The sequence below is a fragment of the Myxine glutinosa genome, chromosome 7, assembly GCF_964187855.1.
Source record: "Myxine glutinosa chromosome 7, kmMyxGlut1.1, whole genome shotgun sequence".
NCBI classification, from domain to species: Eukaryota; Metazoa; Chordata; class Myxini; order Myxiniformes; family Myxinidae; genus Myxine; species Myxine glutinosa.
Window position 1 is genome coordinate 152,817,728 of NC_136267.1, and position 18,318 is coordinate 152,836,045.

Genomic DNA, 18,318 nt, shown 5'->3' on the forward strand with positions numbered 1-18,318 from the left:
TCCAGATTCGTGACCCTGAGCTATGATGGAGCCAAAAAGCAAGAAAACCAAGAAAGAAACTGATTTCACACTTTGCATTCAGTGCCAGGATCCCCAAGGTGCACTAGTGACTGAGCCAGCACTGGGCTCATATGCAAAGTTTCTCCAGTTCATCCAGGAGAGGGCACGATATGGTGATGCCGACTTCAAACAGATCAGCGAACGATTAAGCTGTTTCACTGCCACTGACTTGAGGAACAATAAAGCAAAGTGGCACCGGGCATGTTATGGATCTACATGCAACACTGCTCACCTGGAGCGTGCTAGAGTTCGCCACCAGAAAGCCTGCGAACATGGCGACACCCAGCATCTTCATAAGAGGTGTGGACGTCCTTCTTCTGCACCTGCCGCTGCAAGTACCTCAGGTTCTACGCAAGACGAGACTCTTCGCTTCACACGTTCATCATCAACTCCATTCAACAGAGACCTTTGTTTCTTCTGTCAAGAGGTCACTAAGGAAAGTGTACATGTTGTATGCACGTTCAACGCAGGTAAACAGCTGAAGAAAGCTGTTGAAGAAGGCAGCAACCACAAGTGGAAAGTTCAGCTGAGTGCTGCCATCAGTGCACATGATGCTCATGCGATCGACGTCAAGTATCATCTCCCATGCTGGGTGCAGAATGTCCAACGTGCTCCCAAGAGTGGGACATCAAGTGATGACAAAGAACACATACTGCAAGAAACTAATGTTATCAAAATAGCCGCAGACATTGAGTTTGTCAGCCTTGTTCGCTCTCTACTCCAAGCTGGTGAAATTCTCAACATGTCTGACCTGAAGTCGGTTTACTCCAGGATTCTTGACAATAATGGTGTGCACAATGTCCCATCACCTACTACCCAAGGCATGAAGGAGAAAATCAACTCTCACATTGATGACGTTCACTTCATGAAACCAAAACGTCGAAACGAGTCAGACTGTGTATTCTCCACTGCCGTGCGTGATTTCTGCACCTGCCGTATGTATTCTCCTGCCGTATGCACCTGCCGTATGGCACCTGCCGTATGGCACTGAATCTGCACCTGCCGTATGGCACTGCACCTGCCGTATTTCTGCACCTGCCGTATGGCACTGAATGCAAAGTGTATTCTCCACTGCCGACACCCATGGCAGCTGTCGAAGATGCAATGACGAAGACAAATGAAAAAAACATCGAACAACTGTTTGAGAGTGCCTCTGTTCTCCGCAGTGCCATTGCTTGTCAGAACAAGCACCCATGGCAATTTGAAGGAGAAATGAACACTGATGATGCTGAAAAGCATGTACCCAAAGTACTCTATGCTTTCCTCCGCTGGCTACTGGAAGGACCAGCCACGAGCATTGAGCCAGAGACTATGCGCTCAGCCACTATTCATCGAGATGTTATAACCATCAGTCAGAACATCATGTACGGCTACAAGTCAAAACGCCAAGTCACGTACAAGCCCAAAGAGCCAGATGCACCATTTCGCCATCGCTTAGAATGGCCACAGCAGCTTGCCGTTGCCATTGTAGTCCATCAGTCCACCAGAAACAAGAAGCTTCTGGATTTTCCTGCATGGGTTCGGTCTGTCTGTTGATTATAGTCGGATCTTGCGGTTGGAGACACAGCTGGCCAACTCAGTCATAGAGTCTACGACAGAACAGGGTGTATACTTTCCAAGAACCATGCGCATAGGGACGTTTGTCTTCTTTGCAGTGGACAACAGTGACTTCAATGAAGACACACCTGATGGGAAGCGGACACTCCATGCTACAGCCTGGGCACTCTACCAACGACGGGAACATGCACCCTCCACAGATGAACATAGAACACTGACACTACATGACCGAAAGGCCAGACACCGCTCACTCAAGGTTCTGACTGCTCCAGACTTTGTTCCTTGCCAAGCACCAAACAAACAATCTGCCACAGGTACCACGTATAGCTTCAAGACACGGTCAAACCCAGATGTCACCAAGCCGTACTCTGCGACGGACACAGTGTGGCTACTTTCACGCACAATCATGCGAACAGCTGAAGCTGAGGACGTACAAGACGACATCATCCCACCAGATGACCAGCTGCAAGCTGCAGAACCCCAGCATGCTGACCCTGTTGGGTCACTCGTCCACGATCCAAAACAACCACCTGGCAGTAGGATCAAGCATCACGATATCCCAACTTGGACAGCCTACAACTCACTGCTCTCCTCTTCGAAGCCTCTGACAGAGGTCAACGCCCTGCCATTGGTAGCAGCACCAGCCCATGAATGGCAAACACTGATAACAGTCTTGAAACAGACACAGCAAATCAACTGCATGGTCATGGGTCCCGATAGGAAGACAGTGATCACCTTAGACATGGCCCTGTATGAGCGAGCCAAACAGCTGGAGATGACCAGAGATGACTGCAAAGGCAAGTGGGTACTGCGACTAGGGGAGATGCACACTGTGATGGCTGCACTGAGGGCTGCTGGGAATGCCATAGAGGACAGTGGTCTTGACGAGGCTTGGTCTGAGGCTGATATCTATGGCCCAACAACGACCAGACAAATACTGGAAGCCAAGCACATGAAGAGGGCTTTGGAGGCCCACATCACCACTGTCCAAGCCCTCTTCGACCTCTATGTGGACGAATTCTTCCAAGAGCATCCCCATCTGAGGGGCCCATGTACCCAGTCAGCACAACAGGTTGCCCAGAGCTGTCATCTACACAACCGAGAGGAGATGACAAGCGCGCAGAACAACATGCTAGCTGTCCTCGAGTCAAACGAAGTCCTGGAGGCCATGGCAAAGTTTGATGAGAGGAAAGAAGCCAAGAGTCCACTGTTCAAGTTTGTGCGACGCTACATGCGGATGATAATGCTGAAATACACATTCATCCGTGCCACCCGTGATGGACAATTTGAGCTTCACCTGTCTTCACTGGATGAGATGTGCATATACTTCTTTGCACATGACAAACAGAAATATGCCAGGCTGACTCCCCGGTACCTTGCAGAGATGAAGGCCCTGAAGATGACAGATCCAGGGATCTACCAAGAGTTCATGGATGGGAACTTCAGTGTCCATAAGAATGAAATCCCCTTCTGTGCTGTAGGTGTGGACCATGCACTGGAGCACATCAACAGGATCATGAAGGTGACAGGGGGTATTGTGGGCATTACCCAGAATGCCAGTGCCCGCGAAAGGTTCTTTCTGACAGCACCAGAGCTGAGTAGGCTTGCTGAAGAAGCCCGTCAGATGGCTGGCTCACAATCAGCTACACGCAAGGAGCACCACGACCTATCAACCACAGTCTGGGCTCGGCAGGAAGACAGCATTCGTCGACTGAAGAATGTGATCAGAGAGTCCATGAATCCCATGACGCATGAGGGTGAAGACCTGACGACTATCATCACCAAGGTGGTGATGCCAGCTGAAGTACAGAAGGATGTCTGCAACCAAGATGAGATTGGTCAGAAAGCATATAACACGTTTGTTGCAGAGCGCATCAACACAAATGAAATCAACCTTTGGGCCAGAATGGGAAAGGTCAAACTGAAGATGTGGAAGAGTGCCAGGAAAGCTGTGAAGCACAAACTGGCAGACAAGGTTGTAGAGCTGAAAGACGACAGGTCACTGTTTGCGCGCATGCTGATCGTGGCCCGCTCACGACCAGAGATCAACTTGAAGGATGCCATAGGTCAATATGAACCCTTTTGTTCATATTGATCAAAAGAACCCTTTTGATCATATGTAGGTGTATAAATGTGTGTTTATTGGATTAAGTATCCGCAAATATGTACATTTGGACACCAAAATTAACACTCTAGGTCATTTAGAAGCCAAGATAATGACAATTTCGGTTTTCAACAAACGCCATTTTGATAATCCAAAATGGCCGCTATAAAGAACTTGAAAAAAATGGAGACATATTTTTTCTACAACTTCTATCATCCCTAAAGACAACCCAACCAGTGTCCACAAATTAACATTTGAATTCAACGGGAAAACATTGGCCCCCCCACTAATAGTCAATTATCAATGTAATGTATGTCTCAATCATTGTCATGTCTCAATTAATCAATGTAATGTATGTCTCAATCATTGTCATGTCTCAATTATCAATAGTCAATTATCAATGTAATGTATGTCTCAATCATTGTCATGTCTCAATTATCAATTGTCAATTATCAATGTAATGTATGTCTCAATCATTGTCATGTCTCAAATAATCAATGTAATGTATGTCTCAATCATTGTCATGTCTCAATTATCAATTGTCAATTATCAATGTAATGTATGTCTCAATCATTGTCATGTCTCAATTAATCAATGTAATGTATGTCTCAATCATTGTCATGTCTCAATTATCAATAGTCAATTATCAATGTAATGTATGTCTCAATCATTGTCATGTCTCAATTATCAATTGTCAATTATCAATGTAATGTATGTCTCAATCATTGTCATGTCTCAATTAATCAATGTAATGTATGTCTCAATCATTGTCATGTCTCAATTATCAATAGTCAACTATCAATGTAATGTATGTCTCAATCATTGTCATGTCTCAATTATCAATAGTCAATAATCAATGTAATGTTTGTCTCAATCATTGTCATGTCTCAATCATCAATTGTCAATTATCAATGTAATGTATGTCTCAATCATTGTCATGTCTCAATCATCAATTGTCAATTATCAATGTAATGTATGTCTCAATCATTGTCATGTCTCAATTATCAATTGTCAATTATCAATGTAATGTATGTCTCAATCATTGTCATGTCTCAATTATCAATAGTCAATTATCAATGTAATGTTTGTCTCAATCATTGTCATGTCTCAATCATCAATTGTCAATTATCAATGTAATGTATGTCTCAATCATTGTCATGTCTCAATTATCAATTGTCAATTATCAATGTAATGTATGTCTCAATCATTGTCATGTCTCAATTATCAATAGTCAATTATATCAATGTAATGTATGTCTCAATCATTGTCATGTCTCAATTATCAAGTCAATTATCAATGTAATGTATGTCTCAATCCTTGTCATGTCTCAATTATCAATAGTCAATTATCAATGTAATGTATGTCTCAATCATTGTCATGTCTCAATTATCAATTGTCAATTATCAATGTAATGTATGTCTCAATCATTGTCATGTCTCAATTATCAATAGTCAATTATCAATGTAATGTATGTCTCAATCATTGTCATGTCTCAATTATGAATTGTCAATTATCAATGTAATATATGTCTCAATCATTGTCATGTCTCAATTATCAATAGTCAATTATCAATGTAATGTATGTCTCAATCATTGTCATGTCTCAATTATCAATTGTCAATTATCAATGTAATGTATGTCTCAATCATTGTCATGTCTCAATTATCAATAGTCAATTATCAATGTAATGTATGTCTCAATCATTGTCATGTCTCAATTATCAATTGTCAATTATCAATGTAATGTATGTCTCAATCATTGTCATGTCTCAATTATCAATAGTCAATTATCAATGTAATGTATGTCTCAATCATTGCCATGTCTCAATTATCAATAGTCAATTATCAATGTAATGTATGTGTCAATCATTCTCATGTCTCAATTATCAATTGTCAATTTATCAATGTAATATATGTCTCAATCATTGTCATGTCTCAATTATCAATTGTCAATTATCAATGTAATGTATGTCTCAATCATTGTCATGTCTCAATTATCAATAGTCAATTATTATCAATGTAATGTATGTCTCAATCATCAATAGTCAATTATAAATGTAATGTATGTCTCAATCATTGTCATGTCTCAATTAATCAATGTAATGTATGTCTCAGTCATTGTCATGTCTCAATTATCAACAGTCAATAATCAATGTAATGTATGTCTCAATCATTGTCATGTCTCAAATAATCAATGTAATGTATGTCTCAATCATTGTCATGTCTCAATTATCAATTGTCAATTATCAATGTAATGTATGTCTCAATCATTGTCATGTCTCAATTAATCAATGTAATGTATGTCTCAATCATTGTCATGTCCCAATTATTAATAGTCAATTATCAATGTAATGTATGTCTCAATCATTGTCATGTCTCAATTATCAATAGTCAATTAATCAATGTAATGTATGTCTCAATCATTGTCATGTCTCAATTATCAATTGTCAATTATCAATGTAATGTATGTCTCAATCATTGTCATGTCTCAATTAATCAATGTAATGTATGTCTCAATCATTGTCATGTCTCAATTATCAATAGTCAACTATCAATGTAATGTATGTCTCAATCATTGTCATCTCTCAATTAATTAATTGCAATTATCAATGTAATGTATGTCTCAATCATTGTCATGTCTCAATTATCAATTGTCAATTATCAATGTAATGTATGTCTCAATCATTGTCATGTCTCAATTAATTAATTGCAATTATCAATGTAATGTATGTCTCAATCATTGTCATGTCTCAATTATCAAGAGTCAATTATCAATGTAATGTATGTCTCAATCATTGCCATGTCTGTCTGAATTTGGCTCTGCATTTCTAAAATCCTTCTCAATCAATAAGACTAGATAATCGCACCTTGCTACCCCAGCCAAATTGTCTCCTCAGCTCCATAATTATAGGACTACCTGCAGTATGTTTAGAGTGGGATGGGGGAAGATGGGGCTGGTAATGTTGCTCCAGGTGGGCAGAGAATACGTCACAACCCATACCTGACAGTTGGTCTGAAAATAAATTATTAGCTGATTTCACACCACTGTCACTGCTCTCGCCTGCAAAGGTAGTGGCAGCAGAAACAGTCGATGGTTTTGAAATTGAGTTAGATAGGTAGACCTATCTAGAAGTAGTGGGGATTGGAATGGGGCCTAATAGGTCTTTCCTTCTTTGAAGTTCCTTTTCACGCTATTTCATACTTATCAGTCTTAGAAATGGGTCAGTCCACATTGTTGAGGTTTGGAGGGGATTGCTTCTTTGCTCCTAACAATCAGACAAATATGGCATAAATAAATGGGAATTAATGCCTCCCAGGTAAGTTCCTCCGAATGTTTATACAAACGTGGTGTAAATAATGTGATTAAAAATTAACACAACAAGCTACAACATGTCACCATTGTTTTCTGACTATGAAGAACCCATCTATATAACTTATCTAACGATTGAATACTACATCAAAGAGTCTGGCATTCAGGTGCTGGAGCAGCAGCTGTTACGTCCCTCACGAGGATCAAAAGATGGGCCAGAATGATAATCAATCCTGGAACAGGTCATGAACTCCCATGAGTAGATCCCACACTCTCATCATATCTCTGAGACAACCTGGGTCTCGTTATCTGCCATGACCTTCCCTGAGCCGATCACATCACCAAGATTGGATTTTATTGTACCCAAAACGAGACCCGTTCAACAACAGTTTTTAAACGTGAGTTCGTTGTTGTCTGAAGTGAATCATTCCGTTTGAATAAACATTGTAGTTTCCAATCAACAGCCATGTTGTCGATCGATAATACTTCAATCGTCAATTTTATGATACTTCGGATGGTGGTTCAATGCAGTGGGTTGAAAGTTTGATTTTTAGTAAATCGAAACATACTATAAGAGAGATGTTTGTCTGTTTGTGTGTGTGTGTGTGTGTGTGTGTGTGTGTTGCCATTTCTCTCGGGGGGGGGGGGGGGGGGGGTAAATGGATCTTATCTTTGTCAAACTTTCAGAGGTTCACACCCTTGGTATTCTAGAATCAAGAATACCACAGCAAGATGTTGCAAGACATTTCAAATTCCACAGGAACACCATTGAATTATTAAAGTATTTATCATGATTATCTTGTTTTGACAGATTCAAGTTAGGATGTTCTTTAAGATAACTTCAAGCAAAAGCCCCTCTAAATACACTCCATATGATATTTCTACTGACAGTAAAGCAGATGTGATGTTGTAGCTAATGCAGTATTGATTTACACCGCATTTACATTCACATGAGGCCCAGGAAAAATCCATGTATAACCCATTCAAATCCCATGTCCAGCCTATGTGGGCTAGCCCACAAATAGCCCATGAACAGCCCATGCCCTGCCCACATGGGCTAGCCAACAAAAAGCCCATGCCCTGCCCACATGGGCTAGCCCACAAAAAGCCAATGCCCTGCCCACATGGGCTAGCCCACGAAAAGCCCATGCCCTGCCCACATGGGCTAGCCCACAAATAGCCCATGCCCAGCCCACCTGGGCTAGCCCATGAAAAGCCCCTGCCCTGTCCACATGGGGTAGCCCACAAAAATCCCATGCCCTGTTGCCCACTTGGGGTAGCCCACAAAAAGGCCATGCCCTGCCCACATGGGCTAGCCAACAAAAAGCCCATACCCTGCCCACATGGTCTTGCCCACAAAAATACCACATCCTGCCCACGTGGGCTAACCCATTTGTGCCCCGGGTGGTGCCTATGGACAAATCCAGCTGGGGCCTATGTGAGGGACACACAAGTTAGCCCACATAGGACCCATATGGGCCCCAGCTGGACATGCTGGCTGGTAAGTAGCCAAGGCTAAGGTGCTGCTTGTGCACGGTCATAGGTAAGTTGTTGCTCCTTGCCTCCACCCATCTTATATCGGCCTTTCTCGCAGCATCAAAGCTGTGTGCTAACCCCAACTTTCACTTACTCACCGCAGGCAGGTTGGTGGTCTTTCTGTCTTCTACCGACTCCTCTCTGGCCTTTCTCCCCCAGCTCTATCTGTGCTGTCCCCCAAATATTCCTACAGATCGCACAAGATCTGCCAGCAACCCTCTTATTGTTAAACTGCCATAATCAAGACTCTCTGCTCACCTTCATTCTTTCATTCCTCTTTTCTCCCGCCTCTGGAACAAACTCCCTCACTCTCTTCAATCCCTCTCCTCCCTCCAGGTCTTCAAATCAGCTGTGCACCACCATCTCTTATCTTCCCCCTTCCAAAACCTTGATCTTTTCTACCCCCGTTAATTCACCCCAGATCCACTTTTTTGAAATACCAACTTCTTTCCTGCAAGTCCGAGCAGTGTCCATGTGTTTTATACTTCTCCCACCCCACTCCCTTCCCATGCCTCCTCCCCCCAAGCCCTCTCCCTCCCACAGAGCTCCCGATGTCCCTGCTCTCAAATGTTGTTTGTGTGCTTCCCCTTCTCTCCTCATCTTGGCTATAATAATAATAATAATAATTCATTTATTTTGTATAGCGCTTTTCCAGAAGCCCAAAGGCGCTTTGACAGAGTGGAAAACATAATGCATAACAATACATGAAAACAACAATTGCAAAAAGACAAGAATCAAAAGGGAAATATTTAAAGCAAAAGGAGGGAGAAGGAGAAGAGATAGTCAGGGGTTAGATGCTGTGGGTTGAATGTTGAATGCAGTGTTGAACAGGTGGGTCTTTAGTGATGTTTTGAATGTGGTGAGTGAGGAGGAGTCTCTGATGGTGTGAGGTAGTGAGTTCCAGAGGGTGGGAGCAGCGATGGAGAAGGCCCTGTCCCCCCAGGATCTGAATTTGGTCCGGATGGAGGGGGTCAGGAGGTTGGTACCAGCAGAGCGGAGGTTGCGGGTGGGAGTGTGTCTGGAGAGGAGGTCAGCCAGGTAGGATGGGGCCAGGTTATGGAGGGCTTTGTATGTCAAGAGGAGGATTTTGTACTGGATTCTCTGGGGGATGGGGAGCCAGTGAAGCTTGTAAAGGACGGGGGTGATGTGGTCACGGGTCCGGGAATGGGTGAGTAGACGGGCAGCGGAGTTCTGAATGTATTGGAGTTTATTGGTGATTTTTGAGGGTGAACCATAGAGGAGGCTGTTGCAGTAGTCCAGACGGGAGGTGATGAAGGCGTGGATGAGGGTTTCTGCAGCCGTGGAGGAGAGGGATGAGCGGAGACGGGCAATGTTTTTCAGGTGAAAGAAGGCTGACTTTGTGATCTGTTTAGTGTATTTGTCGAAGGAAAGGGTTTGGTCAAAGATGACGCCAAGATTCCGGATGAGAGGGGAGGTGGATACTGGGATACCGTCGATGTTGAGGGCAAAGTTATGGGTGGATTTTGTGAGCGTTTTTGGGCCAATGATGATTATTTCAGATTTATCACAGTTAAGCTTGAGGAAGTTGATTTGAAGCCAGGATTTTATTTCAGTGATGCAGTTTGTGTCGGTGGAGACGTGTCCAAGGTCCAAGGTCCAAGGTCAGATAGAGTGGGTGTCGGTGGAGACGGACTTGGTGGAGATGAAAAGCTGGATGTCATCGGCGAAGCAGTGGAATTGGAGACCATGACGGCGGATTAAGTGACCGAGGGGGGACAGGTAAAGGATGAAGAGGAGGGGGCCAAGAACTGAACCTTGGGGGACACCTTGGGGGAGGGGAGCAGTGGGGGATTTGCAGTTATTGATGGAGATGAACTGGCGTCTGTCAGAGAGCTATGATTTAATCCAAGAGAGGGCAGTGCCGGTAACGTTAAAGGTGGATTCAAGTCGGGTGAGGAGGATGGTGTGATCGATGGTGTCAAAGGCAGCGCTGAGGTCGAGGAGGACGAGAATGTTGAGGTTGCCAGCGTCAGAGGAGAGAAGGTCGTTGGTGATTTTGAGGAGAGCAGTTTCAGTACTGTGGTTGGAGCGGAATCCGGATTGGAATGTTTCATACAGGTTATTGGCAGAGAGATGATGTTTGAGTTGAGTGGCTACAGCGCGTTCCAAAACTTTTGACAGAAAGGGTAGGTTGGAGATGGGTCTGAAGTTGTTTAGGGTGTCAGGGTTTAGACCAGGTTTTTTTAGAATGGGGGTAACAGCAGCAATTTTGAGGGAAGGTGGGACGATGCCTGTAGACAGGGAGGAGTTTAGTGTTGCAATGATAAGTGGAGAGAGAGCAGGGAGGCCTTGACAAAGCTGGAGGGGATGGGGTCAAGAGTGCAGGTGGCAGTTTTCATTCCTATGAGGAGTTCAGAGAGGTCAGTAGGGGAGATTGGGGAGAACCGAGACAGGGGATGGCAGGACAAGGGGGGGCAGGTGGTTGGAGGGGGAGCGGGTGCGGCGGTCGTCAAGCTGTTGTAGATGTTGTCAATTTTGCGTTGGAAGAAAGAGAGGAAGCAGATGCAGTTGTCTACTGTGAATGACTGGGTGGTGGTGTTCAGGGGGCGGAGGAGTTTGTTTATTGTGGAGAAGAGTGCTTTTGGGTTTCCGGAGCCAGAGTGGATAATTTGAGAGTAGTAGGCAGAGCGGGCGCGGGAGAGGGTATCTTTGTAGTGTTGTAGGTGGTCCTTGTAGGCTTGGGAGTGAACTGTGAGACCCGTTTTATTGCGGAGTCTTTCAAGTTGGCGAGCACGAGTTTTCATCAGGCGGAGTTCAGGGGTAAACCAGGGAGCAGAATGGGTGAAAGAAACTGTTTTGGTTTTTACAGGCGCAAGCTGGTCAAGGCAGGAGGAGAGAGTGTGGTTGTAGTCGTCAGTGAGGTCGGAAGGGGTGTGGAGGTCAATGAAGGGAGAAGTGGACATTTTTTCAGAGAGGGTGGATGAGAATGAGGTAGGTGAAAGAGCGTTTAGCTTACGGAAGGTGATAGTGCGATAACGTCTTGGTGTTGGGGCGGGGATGTTGATGGTCAGAGTGATGGCTAAGTGGTCAGAGAGGGTGAGGTCGGAGCCAGAGAGATGGTGCAAATTTAATCCAGTGGAGCAGACAAGGTCCAAAATGTGACCACGGATATGGGTAGGAAAGTTGACATGTTGAGTGAGGTTAAAGCAGGTGAGTAAATCAGTGGTCAGTGGTTATTGTGGAGTCAGTGGAGTCCATGTGGATATTGAAATCACCAAGGAGGAGGATTGAGGGGGAGAGGGAACATAGCTGGGTCAGAAAGTAGGAGAAGTCAGACAGGAATGATGGGTGTGGTTTGGGAGGGCGGTAGACGACAGCCATGACTGACTGCGTGCGACCAGAGAGTTTAAAAGCCAGGTGTTCAAATGATGGAGCAGATGAGATGGAGATGAGGTTGGTCTTGATGTCTTGACGGTGGATAACAGCAATTCCACCACCTCGGCCCTCCGAGCGTGGTTTATTGACGTAGGAATATCCATTGGGTGTGGTGAGGTTGAGTGTGTAGTAGTCCAGAGGTTGTTGCCAGGTTTCGGTGAGACAGAGAAAGTCCAGTTTGTTATCCAGGATGTATTCGTTCAGGATGAGGCATTTGTTGTTGAGGGACCGGGTGTTGAACAGGGTGAGCTTGATGTTGTTTTGAACAGCAGGGATGAATTCAGGTGATTTAGCCAGGGTTCGTAGGCAGGAGGTGCGATCGTGTGCGTTGCTGTGACCAGGTGCGCTGGGACGAAGAGTGAGAGTGCGCTGAGCCGACCAGAGGACGGGGATGGAGTGACCTGATTGCAAATAAACAAACTTACGACCGGAGCCACGGTGAATGTACCTGGGTCGTCGGAGGAGTCCATTTGATTTGATGGCAGAGATGCATGATGGGGTGGAGCGGGTATTGAGCAGAAGGAGCCTTGCGGCGGAGTACCGCAGAGCCATGCCAGGCAGGAGCGGAGAGACGAGACGAGGCCAAGGTTGAGGAGGTGAAACAATGGTCCCAACCCACGAGAGCAGGCCCAAGGAAACGAAGGAGCCAGGTAGGTGAAGCCAGGAGCAGAGCCGGGACCAAGCAGAGGGCAGGCAGGAGCAAAGAGACGATCACGAGGCCAAGGTTGATCATGGCGGGAAACCGCCACCAAACCGCTGCGATGGTCACAACCCACGAGAGCGCGCACGAGGAAACAGCGAGCAGGTGAAGGAGCCGGGCAGGCGAAGCAGGGAGCAGAGCCGGGGCTATGCAAAGGGCAGACTCAATGGCCAAAAAATCCGCACGACCACCAAAAAAGAAAGCAACTGACAGTGGCCCGGTCGAAGCAGCGGCGAGCATGTGACGCCTGCGTCCTCTTCATACCGGACCGGAAGCGGACAATCCTCCCCCCAAGCCCTCTCCCCCCCACAGAGCTCCCGATGTCCCTGCTCTCAAATGTTGTTTGTGTGCTTCCCCTTCTCTCCTCATCTTGTCTCCTCCCCCCAAGCCCTCTCCCTCCCACAGAGCTCCCGATGTCCCTGCTCTCAAATGTTGTTTGTGTGCTTCCCCTTCTCTCCTCATCTTGTCTACCGCTCCCCTTATTATATAGCTCCCCTTATTATATACTTTGTGTGTCTGTTTTGATTTTTTTGTGTGATAAATGTTAGCTTTTTCACGAGCCTCGATCCTGTATACAAAAAAACTCATTTGTCCCTTCTTCTTCCTAACTGTGTCCCTTCATCTGCTCAAACCCACTTTTCTTCATTGTTTCAAGGCTGCAGCCGAACTCCCCCTTCCTCTCGGCCCCCATCTCCACCATGACCTTCATGACAGTAGAAAACCCAGCGAAGCCAGTCCAGCAGCAAGTCATCATCATCTTGGTTGCACTTCATAGCGGGAGACAGTTGTTGACGTGTGATATGGGACCAACTTGGGAACACAAATTTGATAATGATGTCGGAACTGCAGCACCCTTCAACAACACATTTTGAGATAGCAAGTAGTGTAACTGGATGTCAAGGGAGATCCCAAAATCAAGGAAACAAAAAAAACAACATTTTTGTTACCCCGCGCACACGAAGCAAAAAGTGGGGTTAAGCAATTGTTTCACTTTGTCTGCCTATCGGTTTTTCTGTCTACATGAGACCTCAGTCTATGATCGTCGAACTACTTAATTACAATTAGTCTAGTAGGAAGACTAGGTCCCCCTGCACCCCCCGGAGATATACTTCTAATCAGTGTTTCTAGATTGGAGAAAATGTGTAGAAAATGACTAGCTATGGCCCCAAGCTGAAAAAATGTCCCACATACCATTTTTATGCAAATTACTGCTGCCATTATCAAAAAAACGATTTTTGACATATCTCAGCCAATATTGCAGATAATTGAAAAATGAAGGTGTCTAGACCCATGTTTTGAAGGGCATAGATCATGATAGAACTATTCATAACATGATTACATGTGTCTATGGTATACTAGTATGCATATTAATGCTGTAATTACAAAATAATCAGTTTTACAAATGATAAGGATACGTTAATACTGCAGATAACTTAACATGGTACATAAGGGGTCTAAACCCAGGTATTTTCAAGGTTAAATGTCAACAAGATGCTCCTGAGTCTTGCATAGGGGCGGGACATTGGCAGTAACATTGGTACCACTCAACTTTTCTTCCCACCATTGACTTTGTATTGCGAGAGATTTTCACTTGCTTATTTAAAGGTTTCTCACCCAGCCCACGTAAAATCTACCAACTCCTGCTGTTAACTCCCAAACATATTTTTTTATGTTATCCAATCACAGTGCAGAAATGACAGACTAGAGATCCAAATTAGTGCTGCTATAGCTGCCATTTTACATTTCCATCCATGTAACATGCGCGCTCGCGCGCTCGTATCAATTGGTAACGTTGATGTTATTGAATACCTCAGTTGAAAGTTCAGTCTTCCATTCCATCTGTGTGTTGTTCTTGGTATTCATCCTCCAATCTAGCCAGGTAAGATGCTAACTATAATGTTACTCACACTCTTGACTTCAGTTTCTGCATGAAATCATAAACAGGCAGAATAACAGCTGAGCCAGCTAGCACCATGTTAGCTAACGTTAAAGCTAGCCTCATCTATGTACAGTATGTTCCTAATGTCGGTGTAACTTAAACTTTTGTTAATGCCAAACATGAGACATATCTGTTGACTTCTGTATATGAATTGAACCAGAAAGAGGCACGACAGCTGAGCTAGCTACAGTAACTTAGCACAATGTTTCATTGGCCTAGATAGCTAACGTTAGTGTGGAAGAATTTAGATGTTTTAGCTATTAGCACTTTTGATGCCACTAAACATGGTTTAGTCAGCTAAAAAGTACCCTAGTGTAGAACATGACTCAGAACCTCTGTTACCTCACTGAAAACTCAGAGCCTCCTTTCACAGGCACTTTTAACATCATTCGTGATTTCTTATTTGTCATTTAACAGTGATGGTAGACATCCTCCGTAAAATTAAAGGATCTGCTTCAGAAAAACTGCAACTGCTTCAAAAGATCCGGGATAGACGTCTCAACCAACCGCATGACTCCCCATGTCGTATGCAATCAGTATGTGATCAGATCCCGGCAACTCTTCCTGATGACCTAGAAAGAGTAGGATATCACAGCAAGTGTTATAAGCACTTTGTCCGCCACTTTCATCGTCTGGGAGATGATACAGAACCAGGGCCATCAACCTCATCATGGCATCACTCTCCTCGTAAACCAGGAGGTTCTGCTGAACCCATCTTCCCGCCAGAGTGTATATTTTGTGAGAAAGTTGAGACCAAAGATGCTCATCGCAATACTGAGAGGCCTACAACCTTCCCATCCTTTAAAAACAAAGAAAATGCATGGGAGCAAATCGAAACACGGGCTGAGAAAATGGGTCTCTATCGACTCCATCGAAAGGTGAAAAACAAAGACCTCTTTGCATGTGAGGCCAAACACCATCCGTCATGTTTTAAAGCTTTCCGCACAGCATTCTACAACTATGAGCGTGCGATTCACAGAGCCGAAGCACCAAAGGAGCAGGCTTGCATGTCAGCCGCCCATGAAAAGGCATTCAACTCAGTACTGGAACACATTCAAACCCAGGTCATCCAGCAGAATAAAGTTCTACAGCTTTCTTCCTTGCGCTTGCTCTATGTCGAGGAACTGAAACTGAATGGATATGAGAACTCAAATTATCGGTCAGAGAAACTACTGAAACGCCTACAGAATGACCCAATCAAGGAGCATATCCACTTCACGAAGGTTGATCATGACAAATGTGATGTCATTTCTTTCTGGCTTGTGCACAGCTCAAACATAACAGTTTCCAATGCTCTCGCACGAGCATTCACACTCGGAAGCACAAACAAGAACCAAAATGTTGCCCTCCAACTTCGCCAGGGTATTCTACAGGCTTTCAGAGAGTGTAAAGACCAACCATGGCCACCAACAGCTCAGAGTCAAGATGAGCCATTAGACCTGGGAGAACTCATGAAGTACTGCCTGATGCCAGTGCCTCCTAGCCTTGGGACACCAGATGGGTTCTTCTGCAAAACCAACAAAGCCTCCATTCTGCACTACCTTTTAGAGGACACCACACCACAAGATCTGCAATACCCCAAGGATGCCCTGTTCATCCAGGATGGAATGGCGCTGCTGCATACCCTTGCCAACCTTCCCCCAACATGTGGTGAGATATGCTTGCAGGTGCTTGATCAGATGGTGGCCAAGCAGCACTTTCTGTTCTCCACTGACAGTTACCATCCTGAGTCAATCAAAGCGCAGGAAAGGCTGAGGCGGGGCAGCTCAGAGAAGATCATTCTGGCTGGACCAGCAACCAGGAAGCCATATGACTTCAAAATGTTCCTTGCAAATGACGACAACAAAAAGCAGATGTGCCAGCTTCTTCTGAAAGTGTGGAGTGGACAAGAGGCAGCTACCAGGCTGGAGAGAACAGAGATGGCTGTGCTGATCGTGGAGGGGAAGGCCCACCAACTTGCCTCAACGAATGGCAAGGTAAAATTGAAAGCCCTTCGTGAATGGCGATTCAATTTGTAATTTTTCCTGAAAAAAAGGTGATTACCTGTGATGTTTGTCTAGATCTGAAACTGGCAGTGACTGGTGATTGAAATGCGGTGCCTTTTTGTGTTTCAGGTCGAGGTACGTGAACTCCCCACGATCTACAGCAACCAGGAAGAGACTGATACCAGGGTGGTTCTGTACCTCCATCATGCTGCTACCATCGGATACAAGAACGCTGTAGTCAGAACACCGGACACAGACATCCTCCTGATCCTGCTCCACCATGCCCACAACATCAAGCTGACGGTGTACCTGGATACAGGGTCAGGGAAGCATCGCCAACTTGTCAACGTCTCTGATCTGGCAGAATCCCTGGGAGAGGACTACTGTGCCACTCTCCTGGGGTACTATGTGTTCAGCGGAGAAGACTGCACCAGTGCCTTCAAAGGGAAGGGAAAAGTCGGGCCCTTGAAAAAGCTGGAGAAGAATCCCAGGTTTCACAGGGCATTCGGTGAACTGGGTGACAACTGGGATGCCAACCCTGAGGTGGAGAGGCAGTTAGAAAAATTCACCTGTGTGATGTACGGCCAGAGTCGCGAGTCATCAGTGGACATTGTCCGTGCCAAGCTGCTACGAAAAATGGTGGGAGAGGACAAGACCCTCACATCCAAGTCCAAGGTTGATCTGGCTCGCCTTCCTCCATGCCAGTCTGCCCTGAAGCCGCACATCCAGCGTGTGAACCACCGCGTAGCATTGTACAAAAGAGCCGATCAACCTATCATCGAAAAGCCAAAACCTTATGAGGAGCAAGGATGGATAAGGACTGATGAAGGACTGTTGAAACCAATGTGGTCCAGTGGTCCCATCCTACCAACCTCACTGGTGGATCTTCTGAACACAGGAGAGCACGAAGAGGAGGAGGAAGAGGAAGGAGAAGAAGAGTTTGACTCTGACGATTTCGATGAAAATGATGATGACTGACTCAGTGTAGAATCACTAATGCTAATGATGTTTATCTAAAACAAGCAAGAGAAGAGTGGTCACATTGAGTGCTAGGACTATTTTGACAGTTGTAATATTTAGAAAAATAAAACTTTGTGTTAACGTCTGTGTAGACGGACCTTAATATGAGTCTATTATTTCGTAAAACTGTGATTATTTTGTAAATAAAGCACTAATTAGCATACTAGTATACCATAGACACATGTAATCATGTTATGAATAGTTCTATCATGATCTATGCCCTTCAAAACATGGGTCTAGACACCTTCATTTTTCAATTATCTGCAATATTGGCTGAGATATGTCAAAAATCGTTTTTTTGATAATGGCAGCAGTAATTTGCATAAAAATGGTATGTGGGACATTTTTTCAGCTTGGGGCCATAGCTAGTCATTTTCTACACATTTTTTCCAATCTAGAAACACTGATTAGAAGTATATCTCCGGGGGGTGCAGGGGGACCTAGTCTTCCTACTAGACTAAATTGATTGTTAGATTTTCAACACAAATCGGAACAAGATTTGGAACACAAACTTGCAGTTTTGCAGTACTATGGCTCAAATTTGGCGATTTGTACGGAATCTCATCCTGATCACACGTGCACAGAGAGGAGTATGATAATATTTTTACTCTCTCCGTCTGTCTGACAGTCAAAAGTATAAAAGACCCTACTATGTCCTGTTTTCTCAAGACTGCACGGGGTATTGGGGTAAGGTGTTCATTTAACTCTATAGT

At 44.7% G+C, this 18,318-nt stretch overlaps 1 protein-coding gene across 1 annotated transcript; it reads left to right on the forward strand.

Annotated features, from left to right (window-relative positions):
* The first annotated feature begins 1,014 nt into the window (after positions 1 to 1,014).
* Positions 1,015 to 17,963, forward strand: LOC144893098 (uncharacterized). The gene is made up of 3 exons (XM_078782758.1): positions 1,015 to 1,100; positions 15,871 to 16,576; positions 16,715 to 17,963. The coding sequence occupies exons 1-3, from the start codon at positions 1,015 to 1,017 to the stop codon at positions 17,561 to 17,563; spliced, it is 1,641 nt and encodes a 546-aa protein (XP_078638884.1). The 3' UTR covers positions 17,564 to 17,963.
* The last annotated feature ends 355 nt before the right edge of the window (positions 17,964 to 18,318 follow it).

Excerpts from the sequence above, each read along its gene's own strand:
- LOC144893098 (XM_078782758.1), top strand. The coding sequence starts at position 1,015 with ATGCACCTGCCGTATGGCACCTGCCGTATGGCACTGAATCTGCACCTG. Across the intron at positions 1,101-15,870 it reads GCCGTATTTCTGCACCTGCC|CTCAAACATAACAGTTTCCA; the intron begins GTATGGCACTGA and ends GCTTGTGCACAG. Across the intron at positions 16,577-16,714 it reads TTGCCTCAACGAATGGCAAG|GTCGAGGTACGTGAACTCCC; the intron begins GTAAAATTGAAA and ends TTTGTGTTTCAG.